Source organism: Melanostigma gelatinosum (genome assembly GCF_949748355.1).
Source record: "Melanostigma gelatinosum genome assembly, chromosome: 10".
Taxonomy (NCBI): Eukaryota; Metazoa; Chordata; class Actinopteri; order Perciformes; family Zoarcidae; genus Melanostigma; species Melanostigma gelatinosum.
In genome coordinates this window covers 5,357,174-5,377,764 of record NC_136643.1, presented here as the reverse complement: position 1 = coordinate 5,377,764, position 20,591 = coordinate 5,357,174, and the positions used below count along the sequence as shown (strand labels likewise).

Here is a 20,591-nt window from a genome sequence, read left to right as displayed (position 1 = left end):
GCAAAGGAACAACAACACGCTACCCGATCATTTCACCTGCCTGAACACTACTTCACATGTGCAAACGAGCAGTACACACCTGTGGTTAAACATTATTTTCTTCCTGATTATGCTACATCGTGAACAACGTGTTGAATTCGGCGGGAGGAGAGCTAGCTAACGTTAGCCGCTTGCAGCCGGTGGGCAGCGGCGTCCTGCTTGGCTAAATAACCGAGCTGGACTGCTTGTTGACCAACAGTCTGGGAGTTTGGGAGTTCTTTTTCAAATGCATTTTACATTTTTCTTTCAAAGATGTTATGCCTTAACCTGTAGATGAAAATAAATGAAAGATTATTCATGATTAGAAATAGATCATTGTATGGTAAGTTAAAGTTATAAGATATTAAGTTACAATTTTGACTCAACATAATAAGATAGAAGGCGGAAATTTAGACTTTTTGTCTCATCATTTTGCCCTTAGAGTGTCTAACTTTCCTTCTCTCTTTCTTTTACTGGAGGAAATGAGCCTCTTTCTAAATTAATATGTTTTTCAGAAACAAACTCGAAGTACAGCTTAAATATAAAAACACGTCCGTTAGCTGCCCACCTGGAATTGCAGGTGGGCAGCAGGACAAACCACAGATGAACGAATCCATCTCTGTGTTACTGAAGGACACAACACCTACCACAGCATGCGCTCAGGATATTAAGCACAGCTAACAGAGAAAGGATGATGGCCTCACATTGACTTCCCTCCCTGCTGAAGATTTGAGTGTCATTGTGAACCATAGATACTGTCACCTTCCTGTCAGCCGGCTCAATGTCTGTAGCGGAGGAAGTCTGACAGTCAGATTTCAGCTCTAGCCACCTCTTCATTGTGCTGACGAGGTCGAACAAAGCAGCGCCGTTGAATGCCGTCATAGCGATGTTGTTCGGGCACACCGGTAGAGAGGCTTTTTTGTCTCCTCTTTCTTCAGACAGCATGGAAAGCTCTCATGCCGTCACCCAGCAGCAGAGACCATTTCAGAAGAGACCGCCTTGAGCTGTGCACAGGCAAGAAAATGCCTCTCTCTGCCCTCAGCGTGACCCCTTGTGTTCTCCTCTGTGGCCACGCTATCTCTCTCATTTTTCTCTCCCTGTCTCTCTCTCACATCCACGCACACACACACACACACACACACACACACACACACGCACATACACACACACGCACACACACACACACACACACACACAAGGAGCACGGTTTAGGCTCAGGTGAAGTTGATTGTTCACCTCCCCAGGGCCTTCTTAGAATTAAATCTGGTGTGATGGCTGTCTCTACAATAAGACCAATGTTGATGGTATAAGACCCCAGTGGTCGTCCGTGCACACACACACAAACACACACACATACAGACACACACACACATGCGTCCAAATGTGCAGCGGCATGCAGGTTTATTAAAATGTTTCCTTTTAAGTTTTTCCTTCCTTAACCTTTTCAATTTTCACATTATTACAAACCCACAAAAAACGGCAACTAAATTGCAACATGACTGGGTCGGGCTGCAGCGTCGCTGCGCAATTTAACCGCAGCGGTGATTTATTTGCAGCAGATATCTATGCGGCTAATTCCCCCGTCGGGTCAGCTGGAGCACAGACGCTTTCACATCCTTGCACGCCGAGGACCCAGAGAGGGTGCTGTTGGGTTCATTATGGGAGTCAGGCGACCACAGATTAATTCCGCTGCCTATAATTGGATGGCCTATCTCTGAGCGGGGCAGGGCTTATGTGCCCAGAAAGTTGGCTGTGGGATTTGCCTGCGAGCATACACAGGAGTCACCAAGTACCGTGGAGCAGTTCTATTTCATGGCATGTTGCTGCTAAAAAAACCTCAGAAAACAAGATAATACAATATCTTTGCTATATCAAATCAAAACAAGTTTGAGCTTAATTGGTTTGCCGCAGCAGTCCCTGTATCAAGGGTTTTGTGGTTTTGCTGATTGCTAATGGGTCCTCCTGTTTTCTCTCTCCCCTTTTCTCTCCTGCAGATCCCCAGCTCAAGGGTATAGTGACCAGGTTATATTGCAGGCAGGGATACTACTTGCAAATGAACCCCGATGGCTCTCTTGATGGGACCAAAGATGACAGCAGTAATTCCTGTGAGTACCTTTGAAAGTGCCTGATGGGGTCCTAGATGCAACATTGGACAAGTCAAGAGAACACTGTGAACAATTATCAATTAACTGGTACTTAAAAGGGAATTATCATGAGGAAAAACTCACTTTTTCAGAGCAGGTACTCATACATTTGTGTGCCTACCATCCCACAAACTGTGAAATAAGACAAATTAGTCAGTTTTTGTGGGCTGTCCAGATTCAACAAGCCAATCAGATTTGGCTCCCCTTCCTATGTCACATGCAGGCTCATTAGAATATGTATCTTGGTATCTCACAGCTTGGGAAGTACCTTTAGAAAGGTGCACCATATTTTTCTCGCAAGTCGATCACAGCAGACTGGGAGGGGGTCTTACAGAGACAGGCGCTAAAACGGAGCGTTTCAAACAAAGGGAGAATAAAGGGTATATTCAGACAAACAGTATGAGAAAAAATAATGTGTTTTCTGTAAATTAAAGCATGTAAAAATGTGAGTATGAAAATGAGCATGACATGTCCCCATTAACGTCTGTATAGATTCCTTGATCTCAGAGGGTTTTTTCTTTACGGGAAATGCCTTGCTCACTTCCTGGTTTTAGATTTATCCCTCACGTACGGGAAATAAACCAGCGACCTTCCAGTCACACTTCTTTAACTTTCAGGCCAGTACCTCCACTAATTTTTCAGCCTTCGGAGCTGAAATGTCTTCTTAAATGGCAGCTGTAGTATCAAACAGACTTATCCTCCTCTGAGAGGGAAAGTGGACCAGGAAACAGTGGGCTTAACGGGGAGGAAACGGTATTATTAGCTCGTTCTGGCACTGCTCCTCCAGAGCGCTCCAGGCTAGGTGGTTAATTTGATTCCTCTGCTTGGTGCTAACGCTAGCCCGACACTCCACATTGTGTCACTTACTCCAGTCGGCATAAGGAGACGTGGCACATGTCACATCTGATAGGCCGAAGGGAGTTATTGAGATAGAGGGCAACACATACAGTGAGCACAAGAGATGCATCATATCATTAAGACTGCAAGCGTTGGCACTGGCAAGACTTTTTTTAAATTGGCCAAAAGCCAACAAGAAACAACAGTCACGCAGTAGTTCTCTCAGCCTCCCTCCCGGCCTCCAAACCAGCCAACCAATTACTTAGAGGTTCAGCTGAGATCATTATGCACCTTTAAATCTCCCATATACACACTCTTAATGTCTCAGCCAGGCCGGTCCTGTTTTTTCTCTCCAGTACAAAGAAGCTAGCCAGGCCCAGGGAGTCTGCTACAACAACAAAAGGCCTATTAGATCTGCCACGCACCAGCGGTGGCACCAATTACAGCTACTTCTCAGGTAGCTCTGGGTGCTAGGCTAGTCACGTTCCCCAGCCCTGCTCCATTTCATCTTCAGCGATTACCTGAATGCAACAGCTAGCAATTGATTTTTTTGTAAGCTTTGCTAGGCATTCATGACAGGGCAGCTTTAATGTGGTTGATGAATCGAACAAGGATTTTCCAATGTATTTAATGTTCCCTTCATGGTAATGCTGTTCGGTGACGTATCCATGTGTGTGTGTTTGCCTGTTCACTTGTGTGTTTTTCAGCTTTGTTCAACCTTATTCCTGTGGGCCTCAGAGTCGTCGCCATTCAGTCCGTGAAGACAGGTTTATACATCGCCATGAACGGGGAGGGCCATCTGTACACATCAGTAAGCAGGCGTTTCTACTGTGTCTCTCAAAATATCTGAGCGTGTCTCGACAATGTACATAATTATGTTTAAACACATACAAACATCTGTATTATTTGTGGTTTCCATACAAAAATATAGATATTCAAATATAGATATAGCAAGCAACACACTTATTTATAATAAGGGTCCCCTGAACATGTCTCAGATATTTCCCACATTTGCGACAGCATAATTGCATTTTGCTGAAGGTTAGGGATCCCATTAACCATAAATTCATGCATCCAGATTTCTATTCATCAGGTTAAATGCCCTCTAGTTTTCATTCCATATGAAAAAAACCCCATCTTCATCGACATAATGTTTCTCTCTCAAATCTGCTTTCGTACTGTTGCAGTGTATTACAAAAATACTCTGACAACATGTCAATATTTTGGTCTGTTAGACGATAAAAATGAATTGGATGGATGCTATTGGCAGATAAACGCTGTGACAAATATGTTTAGCATTTTGCAAAGTAACAGAAATGCAGAGCCGTTTTAAAACCAGAGTTACAGTAGGACATCTGAGGAGAAGAGACTCTTTCTCTTTGTGGTCAGCTGCTGTTATTGACTAGAACCTTGTTCAAAATAAACCAGGAGTCTGTGGGGCTATAGACAGCCGAGGGGGTGATGAGACCTACCTCGTCCAGCACAGATAGTGCTTCTCGTCTCACTCCTCCACTCTGTCCTCTCCCGGTCATTCGAATCAATCAGAGGGGAAGAACATTGGGAGCACCGCTCCTCTCACAGACAGGTGTATCCATCAGAATCACTGTCTCTTCTTCCCTCTGCTGTCCTCATGTTCCTAATCCTGCGAGCGGGGAGCAGAGCCATCTTCATTCATTACCGAGGAGGTTCTCCTCCTATACAATGCACTGGAATTCCAGCGGAACTCTCTAATACTTAATTGACTTGAGCCAGGGAATGAAATTCATCAGAGGAGGATTGACCTGGACTCGTATGGATGTGATTAAGGAATAGCACAGTAGGGATTATGAATTCACATATTTTATGGGTGCCCTAAACTGCATCACGCACATAATTTGCATGATTTGTTGATTTGCACTCTATCTTTATCCTTACAGACACACACGTTTGTAGAAGCATACCTGGAAATGTAAAGCTTTAAACATATTATCTTCTTTGTCAAACTTAACTCTTATAGATGTTGGGATCTAACGGAGCGTGTTTGGGTTATCAGCATTTAAGAAACTGAATTCTTGACATCAATAGAATTATTGATGTATGTAACAATTATTAATGATTATTAATATAAACGGGGCACCACCCTGCGAACAGGGACCAATAACCAAACGATAAAACTAAGTCTCATAATTAGTAGTCACTCATAATGTCAATAGTCTGCGTATGACTATACATTCAGTGACAGTGAAGGTTTTTAAGTTCGAGCACAGACTACTACATACAGTCTTATCAAATACATATGCACAAGTAATCACAGACGACTGCTCCTGAAAGTATAACAGAGTTTATTGAATCAAAATAATAAATGATCAAATCAATTAATATTGCAACCAACAAACGTTATCATACAATTTTATATGCCTAAACTAAAGAATGAATAAAGTGGATGAGGGTGTATGTCTGTGTGTGTATGTGTGTGTGTGTGGGTCTGTGGGTGAACAGGAAGGAGTCTTACAGCTACGCTAAAGACTACAAAAATGGCGGCGTCGAGTGACGCTGGCCAAAGGGGAGGGGCCTTAAGAACTACAGCTAAAAAAACTACAAAGATGGCGGAGTCGAGTGACTCGGACCAAAATGGCAGTTAGGCTGCTGTAAGTAATTCACGTGTGCCGATGCAGCACGTGTGTGAGGCGCTCGCTTGAACGAGGTTCCCCACGGTTAAAGCTAGGAGCTGTGTGTGTTTCGTGAAAGGAGGAAAGAGAAAAAAGGTGGGGGCTCATGAATCAGACTTCTGCGTGCTGTCCGCGTTGTAGTGATAATGGGGGTGTCTGGCGTATCGTACATAACGTGCCGTTGTCGGTAGAACTGCCAGCAGTTATGTACAATAGCCGAGATTCCACACTTCACTCACAGAGCTGATTTAATGAGCAGAGAATACTACACGAAGGGTAGTAAAACCAATGAAAAGAAATCAAATAAATCCCAAGCAAACAGTCATAGTTGATACACGAATACAGCGGAGCTTCTCTGCTCCGTAATGATTGCGTAATACCTCAATATCACGCGACAGTCTTAAACACACAAAAACACGGGAATATCAACATATACATGAATGGCCTGAATTAAACTTAAGTTAATTTAAGCTAAGCTATGCCCAAATGCCAAGAACCTTACTTGTAGATGCTTCGTTGCAACGTGGAAGTGTTTGTGGCAAAGCTGTCCGTTTTCCTCGTCGGGAAGGGGGACAGGGGGGGGCTTGCGGGTCGGCGCGGCTTTGCAGCGGGCGCTGTGTGTCGCGCGGCGGTGAGCTGGCGCGGCTTCGGTCCGTTAGCGTGGCTCTGGAGCAAACGCAGGTCCGGTCTGTACTCGCTGCAGGGAGAACAGTTAACTTCGGATGAGACGACGTGTCTGCGCGTCTTGCCGGGAATCCTCGGTCACGAGAGGAGCGAGGCTTCGTCGGGCTCCTCTGTGCCGGTTTGTGCACAAAATAAAAAGAAGCAGAAGGCACTGAACGAATGCTGATGCAGATTCGTTATCACGGGCTGTTTCGTCCAGCGAAATGGCTCGTGACCTGACAGGGTTTGATGAGGGTTCGAGGGGCTCCCTCGTGGGGGGAAAGCTGGTTCTCTGTGGTCTGGATGGGGGTGTCCGAGCGAAGAGAGCGTGGTGTGCTCCCTGTTCGACGGAGGTCGACGGGAAAAAGCTATGAGGTGGGGGCAGCAGAGAGTTTTATAGAACATCGGCTGAACCACAGGGGTCCTCGGGTCTCTTGGCTCTCGGCCAATGAGATTGCCGCGGTTACCATGGTTATTTGGGGGGGGGGGGGAATTCACACCTTAGTGTGAAATCCCTTTGCTCTTATCAACTACAAATCAGGATGAGACCTTTGCTTGAAAAAGTTAAGGCCTGATTTTCTTTGTCCACAGCACATGTTTAAGCCACATGGTCAGAGCCCAACATCCCCCCTTTGTTCTGAAGAGCGAGGTGTTGGCTTCGGTCTTTAGAGCAAACCAAGGGCTGGCATGTGCATCCATGTGGTGGGGAAACCTGAAGAGGTGAGACAGTCCAAGTGTTCCTGAGACCAAAAGCAGTGGTTAAAACAGGCAGTGTTCATTGTTCATAGTGTTCAAGGTTCATAGTGGTCAAGTTCATGGTGTTCAAGTTCAGAATTCATTGGCATCTGGGCAGATGACTAAGGTGGCATCTGGGCAGATGACTTTAACTACTTCTACCTACATCTACTATCATACACAATTCAAATCATAGGTGAGCAAAACATTATTCCCAAATAATTCAATCGCTATTATGATGTTGTGATAATCTAGCATTGCGGCATAGTGTCAAAGAAAGTAACAACCCAAATAAACAAAACAAAACACAAAAGAGAGAGAAGGAAAGAATAGAAAGACAAGAAGCAGGTGAGGGGCAAACAGTGGTTACTGGTTCAACTCCTAGACAGGACTGGAGTCCGTCGGCGGAGCAGTCGTAGGTTGGCTACGTGGTGTTATGAATAGGAGGGAATCCAGTTAGTCTGTCGCTTCTGGATCTATTAGTACATGATATGTGCGTCTATCTCTCTCTGATCGGTAGATTTAGAGCGAGTCCTGTGTCTAAGTTTTGGAATCTATCGATATTGGAGTTGCGTTGCCAAGACTATAGGCCAGAGGCACCTGTGAGGGTTGCATAACAGTAGTGGTAGCAGATTTACAGATTTCGTTAGCACGGCTAGTGTGACTAGCTAGGCTGGTCTCTCGCTGCTCCAGCTGTTGACAGCTGAGCCTTCTCGGATGAGGTCCTGGGTTAAATCTGACTGCTACGGCAGAGGTTATGTCTTCTCTGGTTACTTCTGGTAGAGTCTATAAAGCATGCAAAGGGTTCTCTATGAGAGTGGAGCATCAGTTTACAGTCACAATGGTTTGTCAGGTCATGCAACTGTTCTGGTTGAAGTTGGCTGTGTTAGCGGTTAGTGCATGTCTACAGGGTGAGTTGAAGCATGCAGTTAAACGTTAGTAGTCAATAGTAAGCCGCCATTCTGCCGGTTGGTTTCGGCACTGGCGAGATTAGAGTGTACTTCCTGTGAAGTACATCTCTCTAAGTTTCTGTTGTCAGAGATCCACCCCCCTCGCGCTGTTCAAGTGGCGAGGGCAGATATCCCCACGTTACCGCCAGCACTCAGGGAAACGTCGCGAACAGTTTCACTCTGGAGTGTGTCATGGCGGGCTGGTGATATCTCCCTCCCCCCACCCTCCTAATTAGAGATGGAGACAGGTCCGGCGCACAGGTCAAGTTCAGTTACCTACGGCACTGGCGACTTGACAGGCCCGGGCGATGACTCGGCTGAAAGAAGGCGGTGGCTTCGTTGAACAAGCTGGAGGTGGCTCATGCTGACAGAGCAGGAGAAGAAGGCTTAGTTGACGAAAGATCTTACGAGCTAGGGTGCTCGAAGGGTGCTCGAAGGGCCTCTAAGGTTGTTGCACCCTAGAGGTGTATGCGAAAAGGTGGGGGAACACATGAGGCTCGTTTCTGACCCGGAGTCGGGTAGAGCAAGAGTGTTATGACCCCCCAGTAGGACTGAAGAATATGTATAGATTTATACATAACGGGCATTGCCTTTGCGAACAAGGTCGCCCAAGAAGGTTGAAGAACGAGGTGTGAAAATGGGAGTGGTCGTTTCCGGAAGTGTGCTGAGTTCTCTTCCCCCCCCCCCCCACGTCGACTTGGCAGCAGGGGGAAAGGTCACTTGGCTTAGTCAGGTGAGCTGCGAGTCAGCGTTACCTGATGGGTTGCCCTTGAGGGCGTCTTTCACCCCCCTGGTTCCGTTGGTCTTTCGACCGCCAGGGTCGTTTGTTCCTCGGGGGTGACCAGGGCTCGCTAGGCCAAGTCCTCTCGTCGTCTTCCGACGCTAGGTCGGAGTCGCTCGACTGTTGGATGCCTAAGACTATGGCGGTGTCTTCGTACCGATTTGTCGGCCGTCCGCGTGTCTTCCATGCAAGTTGCGCATATTTCCTAATCTCTGGCATGGTGAGGTTACTCGTTCTGCAGTGCATAGTAACATCGTATCTCACGTTGTCGTGGAGATTGTGCAAGAATAGCGACTTGAAGGCATGGTCTTCTTCTAGACCTGGGGCGTTACGTCCTTGGAAGTACGCAGATCTCAAGCGCCTGAAGTAGTCTCTCGGAGACTCTAGCCTTTCCTGGGAAATGGCAAAGGCGCCGAGGGTGGCAGAAGCTGGGTCGGTGTACAGGGAGTACTCCTCCCTAAGGGCGTGACAAAGGGATGAATAGCGGTCGCGGATGCTCGGCTGGAGCGTTTCAATGAAAGCGTGGACGCTTCGCGCAGTGGTTTTCCACACTAGCTTTAGCTTTTCGCGCGATGAGGGGCGCGATAGGTCGAGGAGGCAGTGATCGATCTCCCTAAGGTAGTCATCGATGCTCGAGTCGTGATTATCGGGATTGAAGCGCTCTACGTCTTTTACCAGAGACTCAATCTGTCGAGTACGCAGGCCTCCAAGGTTGATGGGGCCTGGGCCATCCGAGTCGTCTGAGTCTCCATACTCGCGATGGTGGTAACGACTATCATCCTCCCTCCCTGAGGGGGATGGGGTCAGTTCTTGTTGTGCGCGTGAACCGCGTGGAGGATTGCGTTCGCCTGAGGTGGTTTTGAAGCCACCTGGGCCGTCTAGGACCTGGTGTTGGTCCTCTCTCCTCCTGGTTGGGGAAAGCGTTTTCAAGAAATGCAAGGTGGTTCGGGTCTCGGGGAATGAGGGAGCCGAGACCAAGAAATGACTGGGCTGAAAGGCTCGATAGGGGGTAGCAGTACCTACCGGGGTTGCTGGAACACCTTGAAGCGCTTTCAGTTTGTCATCACTCTCTGATGCTTTAGAGAGTTCTAGGTTGACCTCTCTGAGGTCACTGCGCAGGCTACTATTTTCTGACTGTAGGGCTCTACAGTCACGTGACAACTCCTGAACCTCTGTTCGGAGTGTCCAGATCTCGCGTTGCTGCTCGTCGCTCTGTGCCCGGGTTCGGGCAGCTTGCAGCTGCATTTTCTGATGGTAGATGAGCAGTATTTCGCTGATTACGTCCTGAATCAGGCGCTCTCTGTTACCTGCTGGGTTATTTACATAAGCCACCAGCTGCTCTAATTGCTCGTCGCATAGGACAGCAGTGTATTTTGCAAAGTACTCTCTTTCCTTTGCTGTGAGTCCGAGGACATCAGCCACTGCATCTCGTAATGCGGTGTCTTCTGGAGCTACAGCTCCAGGAATGGGGAATTTCTCGTCGCTCATTCTCTCTCATGAGCACGACTCCCAGTAGTTGTTAATTCCCTAGTGTTAGAACGGAAACTGTTAGTGTTTACGGTTCTCAGTGAAATGTCTAGTTCTGTAACTTAGGATTTCTACTGTTAGGTGTTAATTACTGTTAGTGTTACGGTTCATGCAGGCGCACAGTGAAATGTCTAGCTCTGTGACTTACGTTTCTACTGTTGCTGCTCTGAGGTATCACTACTGCTTTGCAGCCAGAGGTGCGAAAATGCTAATGTGGTTTAGCACTTTGGGCCTGTGACAGCTGTGTGTAACTTCTTTGAGGGATTTAAGAAAGCAAGCAAGGTATTACAAATAACGATCAAATCTACTACACAGCTGGCTGTTAGTTTAAGAAATGAAACGAATAATTAAACCTGGAAACGAAATAAAATTTCGAGAAGGGAATTAAAGATTAAGATTAAAAATCTGGATTTAAAATCAAAAATTTAATTACAATAAGACAAGATTTTGAAGATCAAAGCCTACCTATTGTGGGAAATAAGTTTCAGGAATTTGGATCATTCAAAAGAAGAAGAAAAAATAATTTTTCGAAAAAAAATATTTTTTGGAAAATTAATTATTCAAAAATAATTATGGATTAATGTGCATATATACTGTAACAAAACTGGAATAACGTAGCCTCACACGGGGCACCATTATGTTGGGATCTAACGGAGCGTGTTTGGGTTATCAGCATTTAAGAAACTGAATTCTTGACATCAATAGAATTATTGATGTATGTAACAATTATTAATGATTATTAATATAAACGGGGCACCACCCTGCGAACAGGGACCAATAACCAAACGATAAAACTAAGTCTCATAATTAGTAGTCACTCATAATGTCAATAGTCTGCGTATGACTATACATTCAGTGACAGTGAAGGTTTTTAAGTTCGAGCACAGACTACTACATACAGTCTTATCAAATACATATGCACAAGTAATCACAGACGACTGCTCCTGAAAGTATAACAGAGTTTATTGAATCAAAATAATAAATGATCAAATCAATTAATATTGCAACCAACAAACGTTATCATACAATTTTATATGCCTAAACTAAAGAATGAATAAAGTGGATGAGGGTGTATGTCTGTGTGTGTATGTGTGTGTGTGTGGGTCTGTGGGTGAACAGGAAGGAGTCTTACAGCTACGCTAAAGACTACAAAAATGGCGGCGTCGAGTGACGCTGGCCAAAGGGGAGGGGCCTTAAGAACTACAGCTAAAAAAACTACAAAGATGGCGGAGTCGAGTGACTCGGACCAAAATGGCAGTTAGGCTGCTGTAAGTAATTCACGTGTGCCGATGCAGCACGTGTGTGAGGCGCTCGCTTGAACGAGGTTCCCCACGGTTAAAGCTAGGAGCTGTGTGTGTTTCGTGAAAGGAGGAAAGAGAAAAAAGGTGGGGGCTCATGAATCAGACTTCTGCGTGCTGTCCGCGTTGTAGTGATAATGGGGGTGTCTGGCGTATCGTACATAACGTGCCGTTGTCGGTAGAACTGCCAGCAGTTATGTACAATAGCCGAGATTCCACACTTCACTCACAGAGCTGATTTAATGAGCAGAGAATACTACACGAAGGGTAGTAAAACCAATGAAAAGAAATCAAATAAATCCCAAGCAAACAGTCATAGTTGATACACGAATACAGCGGAGCTTCTCTGCTCCGTAATGATTGCGTAATACCTCAATATCACGCGACAGTCTTAAACACACAAAAACACGGGAATATCAACATATACATGAATGGCCTGAATTAAACTTAAGTTAATTTAAGCTAAGCTATGCCCAAATGCCAAGAACCTTACTTGTAGATGCTTCGTTGCAACGTGGAAGTGTTTGTGGCAAAGCTGTCCGTTTTCCTCGTCGGGAAGGGGGACAGGGGGGGGCTTGCGGGTCGGCGCGGCTTTGCAGCGGGCGCTGTGTGTCGCGCGGCGGTGAGCTGGCGCGGCTTCGGTCCGTTAGCGTGGCTCTGGAGCAAACGCAGGTCCGGTCTGTACTCGCTGCAGGGAGAACAGTTAACTTCGGATGAGACGACGTGTCTGCGCGTCTTGCCGGGAATCCTCGGTCACGAGAGGAGCGAGGCTTCGTCGGGCTCCTCTGTGCCGGTTTGTGCACAAAATAAAAAGAAGCAGAAGGCACTGAACGAATGCTGATGCAGATTCGTTATCACGGGCTGTTTCGTCCAGCGAAATGGCTCGTGACCTGACAGGGTTTGATGAGGGTTCGAGGGGCTCCCTCGTGGGGGGAAAGCTGGTTCTCTGTGGTCTGGATGGGGGTGTCCGAGCGAAGAGAGCGTGGTGTGCTCCCTGTTCGACGGAGGTCGACGGGAAAAAGCTATGAGGTGGGGGCAGCAGAGAGTTTTATAGAACATCGGCTGAACCACAGGGGTCCTCGGGTCTCTTGGCTCTCGGCCAATGAGATTGCCGCGGTTACCATGGTTATTTGGGGGGGGGGGGGAATTCACACCTTAGTGTGAAATCCCTTTGCTCTTATCAACTACAAATCAGGATGAGACCTTTGCTTGAAAAAGTTAAGGCCTGATTTTCTTTGTCCACAGCACATGTTTAAGCCACATGGTCAGAGCCCAACATAGATGTATACAATACTTTTCTATTATTATTATTTAACCTACTGTAGAGGACAATAAAAGCAAATGCAAAAAGACAAAATTGTTGATTAGATTCACCCTGTGATCGCTATGCCTCTTTGTCCACACAAATTGTCTTTTTGCAATATGCTCTTATGATTTCCGTGCTTCCCCACTTTCAACATTTGGTAATTATGAGGTTTCTCGACTCCTGCGGCTGGATCACCAATGATTTTGCGTCTCTGTAGTAAGTTGACAATTGTTGCTGTGAAAACTCAGACCTAGTTTATATCTAATATATTCAAGCTCACCTGAAGCCCCTTGTTTTTACTGCAGGGTTTGTAGCTGTGATTAAGTTGCTCTCCGAGAACCTTATCATGAAGTGTTTTTTACTTATTGTGTCCGCTAAAAAAAAACATGTCTAGTCCAAGCAGAAGTGCTGTGAAGTGGGTCTCGTTGAGCCCCGGTCGGGAGCGTCGTGTTCCTCCGGCTCAGTTCGCCCTGCTCCTCACTTCACACAGCTCTCCCCTGCTCCATTTGCAGCTCATTTCTGTGCTGATGGAGGCTCTGATCACACCTCAACTATCCAGCCACCCACTCAAAGGTCTTTTTTTGCTCCTTAGTGTGTGAATTACCCTGGTAATGGTAGCCTTGTAAGATGCACTTCATCCTCCTCCCCCATCTTTCTGCCTCTTCTGTGCTCCTCTGGAAGCAAAAAGTACAACCATTCCTCCCATTACCACTCCGCTTCTCCGCAAGCGAGGATCTGACAGTTGACCTTTTTCTACCCATTAAAAGTATTTGGTTACAGTGCACTCATATTTTTCAGAAACTACTTTGAAGGTAGTTGAGGTTGCTTTGGAGTTGGTGGAGTACGGAGTATACAGGGCTAATATGCAAAAAAACAACCCGTTTTTATTGGGAAAAAAAGTATTTGGCCTCATTTCCCTAAAGCCACGTCCTTTTCATGAACTAGAATTCACTTGGTCATTTTTTTTATTCTTTCACAATAATACATTTCTAAGGCTTTCGTTGTGATGACGGGCTTTGATAATGAGTGACGCTCATTTTTCTGAGCAGATGAGATGGATCAAAAACAGAGTGCCAGAATTAGATGGAAAGCTCCATTCAAGGCCTCTGGTTGTGCATCATACCCTTTTGCGTGAGGCACCCGAGGCGCAGCGTGCGGCTCGAATGACAGAGATAGCATCAAAGTGACTGTGCGGCCTGGCACAAAGGACATGCTGTGGAAGAAAGGGGAGTTCAATCATCTCACCCCTTTCTTTAATCTGCTCCTTTTGTAGCCGAGCCAATGAACTCCCAGCTAATTCCTCCTCCAGGCCGCTCCCTGGATCAGGCGCTCCGTCTGAAATGTAATAAGGGGAGAGGAGTTCTCCCAGCTTGTTGTAGAAGGCAGCGGAAACACGACTTGCTGTAGTCTCCAGATAAGTCTTTATGTAGCGAGAGATAAAAGATTAAACAATAACTTAATTATTCTGTAGGGACTACGATATTAAATCTCCAAAAAGCAAACCAAGAAGTGTTGGATTGTATAGTTTTGCTGCACATGATGAAATGAAATGAAAGTTCCAGAAAATGCAACTCCCTAGTGCAGATTGTGTTGTTGTCTTCCTGTCCTGCTAATCCAGTCTCCCTCCCATCTCTCAAGTGTAAGGGTTGGGCATTTCATGGTTGGCTGGTTTTCTTTAGAGCTAGTTCCCCATTCCCTCCCTTCACTCTGTGTCTCTCACTGCAGGCTTTCTTAATCAGGAGTCTGATCTTAGCTTAGTGCTACCTTTCATGATTGTCAAATTGACTTGCCACATCACTTAAGTGGTCCTTTTTCAAAATGAAATCCTTGAGAGGACCAATCTGGAGCAGCGTGGCGGCTCAAGATTCACTTTACAGCGGAGGCTGTATCATCAGTGCTAGGAACACTGAGGAGCGAGGGCATCTCTTTCCTGTAGCGACCAATTCCGAATGTATGAAATCTCCAAGGAGCTTAATGTGAGGGCTCCCTCTGTTTGCATTAGTATGAAAATGAAAGCGCACGACAGCAACGTGTGAGGGAGAATAGAAAAGAGCGGCTTATTCAGGAGTCGGCGGTGTGGAACCAAAGAGAGTCCTTTGAGGAGCCACGAGTCTCCCAACATCGGGTATTTGATACCCCCCCAACATTCTTATTCAAATTCACCTCTTTGGCTGTTATATCTAAGGCTGCTTTCGAAGGTTCTGTCCATAGCAATAGAATAGGAGAAGTACGAACATTCCCATTCAAATCAACGTAGCAAGATCAGGTCAGAGCAGTGACCATTTTTTTCTGTACCGTTTCCATTGAGACTGTTATAGCGAGCTAACTTCTGTAGAAACCAGACGGCAACCTCCGGTTCTGCCAGGTGAAGCCAATGAGGAATGTATTCTCTCTACTGACCAGCAGGGGGCGACTCCTCTGGTTGCAAAAATAAATCAGATTATATGGAAATCTATGATTGTAATGACTCTACTTCTCACTTGATTTATTCTCTCAGTCAACATTTTTAAACATGAGTTTTTGGTCTCAATCTCATTTGGTAAATTATGTTCCATTTAGAGTAAAATAGACCATAAAGCGGCATGCTTAAGGGCGGGCTTGAATGACAGTGATCTCTTTCACCGTTTTATGGATGCGTTATGGAAGGATAAGCAATGAAGGTGGGGCGTCGGGAGCATTCCAGGTTATTTTAATGCAAATGGAGCTTCTGGCATTCAGATGTGAATCACAAACACACTTAAGGGTGCAAGAAACATTATTCATTATTCAAACTCTGTCTTCATTACCATTGACTTCATAGCTGAAATCCGGCTTGACCTAAGTTGCACCTGTAAATTGTGTCATCAAAAACTTGCTTCAATGTTATTTGCAGTACGCTTTCACCAATTGGCATATGAATAACATAACAATTTGTAAGTACTTTTGCTTGCAATAAACACATCTTTCCTGCTTTTTGGGTGCTCTTTGTACGCCGTGAAGTCTGTAGCACTGACGTAGTATAAAATGTGAGAGAGCCCGCTTATGGTGGGGAGGTGGACACGGGACTTGAAACCAGGAGACCAGTGTTAGAGCTCGGTGTCCCAAAGTGTTGTCGTTTTTTTAGTGACCTTTTTTAGTGACCTTAGTGATGTCTGTGACATGTTTTTCTGTTACGGTGTTTCCGTATGTATTTTACTTAGTTTAGGTACATAGTTTCAGCCCAAACATGAACATTTTCCTAAACCTAACCACAGCTCAATGTGTTCGTCACCGTAGTTTTGTTCCCTGAACATAACCGCGGCCGTTTCACAGGAACGACGTGGCATACAAATTAAACGCGTAAAGCTTGAAATACATAATAATGGCATGAGATTGGGTTGGCTATTTGACATAAACCATGCCTCTGAAACGATCTTCTTTGTGTCTTTAACCACTTTAACAAAAGGAGTGTCGGGCCCAGAGTCAAGGTAGGGAGAACCTCATCATTTCCAAAGCGGCACTTCTCTCTTGCCTTTAATGCAGTGTTGCTGTCAGGGAGGCTGGCGATCCCAAGGGCTGGAGGGAGAGCAGCTTCATGCATTAATGAACAAAGAGGTCGGAGGAATGCGTCAAAGCTGAACTGCTGAACTGTTGGTTGGGGCCAATGGGAGCTAGGAATAGACAGACCAGTCCTTCAGCCATTTAATATCACGGTGGTTAGTAATGGCTTTCTAATGGATGCACTCTCCTGGCTTGTTAAAAAAATCAAGTTGGAAAACACTCATTGCCAGAATATTGCTATTTGCCAGAATATTGCTATTTGCCAGAGTCACGTCAGCAAGTTTTAGTTTGGGCTGTGCCAGTAGAAATTCGAGGTTTGCATCACAACAGTAAGAGTAAGTCACCCACCCATGAAACAGGGAGTCCCCCACCCACAGTGTGTCTGCCCTTACCTGTGGGGATTATGCCTCTCCAAGCAATGAATCACAAATACACAACCTCCATCTCTTTCCAGGTCAACAGTTTAAGGTATATTAATGTCACGTCTCCCCACGCTCCTCAATCACTCTGCTATTCCCCTGTTTATTTAAGGCAATTATGAGTCTGCATTTGCAGCTGTTCTCTGAATCACTGGTTTACATGACAAGTATTTATGGTATGCGGTATTGCAGAGGGACTGAATGTGCATGTGAATGTTTAGAGTCTCTAAACACTGTAAGTCCAGACCGCCCCCATTAACCTGCCAAGCGGTGTACTGTACATATCAGAGGTGGTGGGAGGCTTTTAAATCTTCTTGTAAATACATTTTTAGGAAGATCCAGCAAAGTTCCCTTAAAGTCCTGGTGGGTAGGCCATGTGTACATGGATCATTGAGTTAGCAGAGCACTGAAGTTCTGCTTGCATTAGCTGATTCGCTTATCTTGGTTACCAGTTGACTGATGATGTTCAATCGCACTTTTGTCAAATTGACTTTGTGGATTATTTTACGCCAATGCATTTGCAAATGCAAATGGTCAGCATCATCTTCATGTACCGGTTCTTGATTTAATTTCCATGTATGTGTTTTTTACAGGGGGATTAGTTCCTTCAGAAAAAGCCTTCCTTGCTGCATAGATTATTCAAGAGCTCCGTCAAACAGCTAGAACCTTGCCCAAATCTATACTTCCTTAAATAAACAGTGTGTAGCATTTAGGGGGATCTATGGAGTGGTTAAGGGATGAAAATATGTTGTAGGCCAACCCAACATCGCACCGGTTCCCTCAACAGAAAGCCAATAGGGGTTTTTTCCATTGGATTTTGGATTGTTGCAGAAAGTGGCAAACAGGTTTATGATACGTATACGTTTATGTTTCGGTAATATTGACAAATGAACACCACTTTTATGATTTTTGGAGCATGTATGCAATCGGCAGTACAAAGCTAACATATCGAGTATACACAACAAGGCTGTGAAAGCGGACTTGTTGGTGTGATGACATTTTGTAGTCTCATTTAATGACTTGTTAGCCATTTCATAGACACTAAAATGCCTCAAAATGTACCGTTTTCATGACGGCCACCGTAGTTCTCCTTCACGCTTAGCACAGGGGAGAAGTTTCAGTTGGTTACAATCTGCAACCTCATCACTACAACCTGCCAAATCCAAGACCGTTAACTGTCTATGATTGAAATGATTATTGCTAATACTCTCTCATGCTTTTTGGGATTGCGATTCTCCTGTTTTCTTGAAACCTGTGTCTAATAACATACTTGCACAACTTTAACGTGTGGTACATGGAAAAGAGTCACATATACATAACCAGAAGCTAAATGGCGCACAAAATGAATGCATAATAAGCCATTCTATCAAGGTTTTTCATAAGAGCTGTCATAAGTCACTCTTTGAACGGCTCCATTTTATATCTATTCGATTTTGCCGTTGGATTCTTTGCTTTAGCTTCGAGCTTTGCTTTTGTATTAGCCCCGCCTCGATGCTACACAATGTCCTTTACTGTACCAGCCGGTGTTGTACTGTACGGTTGCACATTTATAGCAGTGTGCATGCGGGCTGCTCAGAGAACCTGCTCAGGCATCTGTAAGCTTCCTAGAAATTCTTTTTTTCTGTGTCCCTGAAGCCATTTTTCTATATCTTCATAGAAGCATGTTCCAGCCGTATTTCTCCTCCCCGAGTCGGCTGACTTTCTACCATGGTGGCCATCTGCCAACTATCGATCCGTCAGCTAGAGTTTACGCTAAATCTCCCTCATCCATCTGAGATAATCTGTACATCTCTATTGAAATGGAGTGGCCAAAAAGCACTAGCATGGTATGGATGCTGCAGAGATACTGTGCTGTAGCTATAAATGATGTGCTGCAGACAGGTAGTAATGGGAAAGCAGGAGACTGGAGAGAATACAAATACCGCATCGACTGGTTGGGAGAAGAAGAGTTGGGGTACAAAAAGAGAGAGGGGAACTCAGCGTTGTGTTTGGCAATATGATCAATCTTGCATGCGGACAACCACTGCGTCTTGCACCCATTTGTCAGTTGCTCCTTCTGCTAAAAGCATCCACCGCGTTGAGCAACACACTATCCAGCAAGACCAACAATCTTTTAGAGTCACACACGTGATTTAATTAATTTGTCATCATAGCAGGTAAACTGGAATTTATATGAATCCCATCTCTTTTAATGTGATTACCTTATAAGAGACAATCTTTAGGACCTCTTATTATACCCATAGGGGAGCTCTATATGGCTCTGCTGTGGTTTCCTCCAAATATACTGACCGTTGATGCCTCCACCTGCCTCCTGATCTCTACACTTAGTGCTGGAATGTTCCTATTTATGATGAATTTAATTGTTTTACTAAATATCTCAAAAACGCTTGGAGGGTATTTCTTAAAATTTGGGACAAACTGATTAGAATCTGGAGGTCAAAGGTCAAGGTCACTGTGCCCTCACTTCTGCCCCACTCTCGGGAATGCGATATCTCAGGAACACCTTGACCTAATTCCTTCAAATTTACCACAGACAACATCAACTGATTATCAAAGGTCACTGTGACCTCACAAAACACGTTTCTGGATATAACTGAAGAATTAACATGCTTCTTGTGATACTTTCACACAAAAGTCTAATCCTGTAAAATGATGAAGTGATGACATTTTGGGTAGTCATGGATGCGAACTGCAACTTAACTGGTTAGCAGAGTCATACAACCGCAAAGGCAGTAATTCTAGTTGATCATGTATTTGATGTTTTATGACGATGCATCCTGCATGGTAACTGGAAATTGATTACATGCACTTCTGAGTCAAGTGCTTTCAATTGTGAATTAATAAGTAACAAACCAATACAAGATTAAAATTAATTTCTTATGAGGGGTGTTCTGAAATATGATAATACCCTCAAAAAGAGGGCATTTACTTCCTTGGTAAATTTATGTGAAAAAATATCTGTGTTAATACCAGCCTGGAAGAGAAAATAACACTGGGATGTCCTTCCCTTTTTTGTTGAGTGGCACACTAAACTAAACTAATTAAGGTCTGTCAGGAGCTCATCAAAATAAAACACTGTCGTTCACATCTACATTCACAACTGCTGTGACAGTGTTGCTTGGATTTGAAGTGGCCTTAAGCCTTCCCTGCTACAGTTGACATTTATCAGAGCAGTCAGTCTCAACGAATTGATTAAAATGTATGAAAATATCCTCTGTGAAGAAACGCTGACAGTGGTGATTTTAAAACCGTCAACCTTTAGGAGTTTCTCCGTGTGATATGGAGCACATTTTACAGCTTTGTTCCTGACATGATGTTGCAGAAAGGCATTGATAAGCATTCTTCCCCATACATTGAGTTTTTTCCATTTGATTATAAGACAGACTAAATGTATTGGACTAATGCATAGGAGCTTGATGCAACAGAGCTGGAGGTAGTCAAGTACTGACTACCTCCAGTTCTGTTTTCCCCAAATCCAATATCGCAGCTGATTGGCAGGCCGGTTGGTTTCGCGCTTCCTTTCTGGCTGGCTGGTAGCCATGCCACATTTTATCCTCAGAGAGAGAGACAGACTGTCGGGGAATCCTCCGCTGTCCTCCCCTCATGCACAGACACTCAGGCTGAGTGCTCTGGCTGCCTGTCAACAGGGATTCAGGAGGGATGGGCACTGAAATGGCCCCACTACAGTCACATTTTCAAAAATACCAAAGTGAAAGCAGGACTCTGTGACCAAATCCCTCAATCCT

The 20,591-nt window shown here is 45.0% G+C and overlaps 1 protein-coding gene across 2 annotated transcripts in view; it reads left to right on the top strand.

The window, feature by feature from the left end:
* Window positions 1-20,591, top strand: part of fgf14 (fibroblast growth factor 14) — a gene marked incomplete at both ends in the record, with an annotated part of 138,113 nt that overhangs the window by 94,615 nt on the left and 22,907 nt on the right. For both annotated transcript variants that reach the window (XM_079277653.1, XM_079277652.1), the window contains 2 exons: window positions 2,013-2,123; window positions 3,707-3,810. In XM_079277653.1, the coding sequence (XP_079133779.1) occupies window positions 2,013-2,123; window positions 3,707-3,810 (215 nt within the window). The remainder of the gene's footprint in view (window positions 1-2,012; window positions 2,124-3,706; window positions 3,811-20,591) is intronic.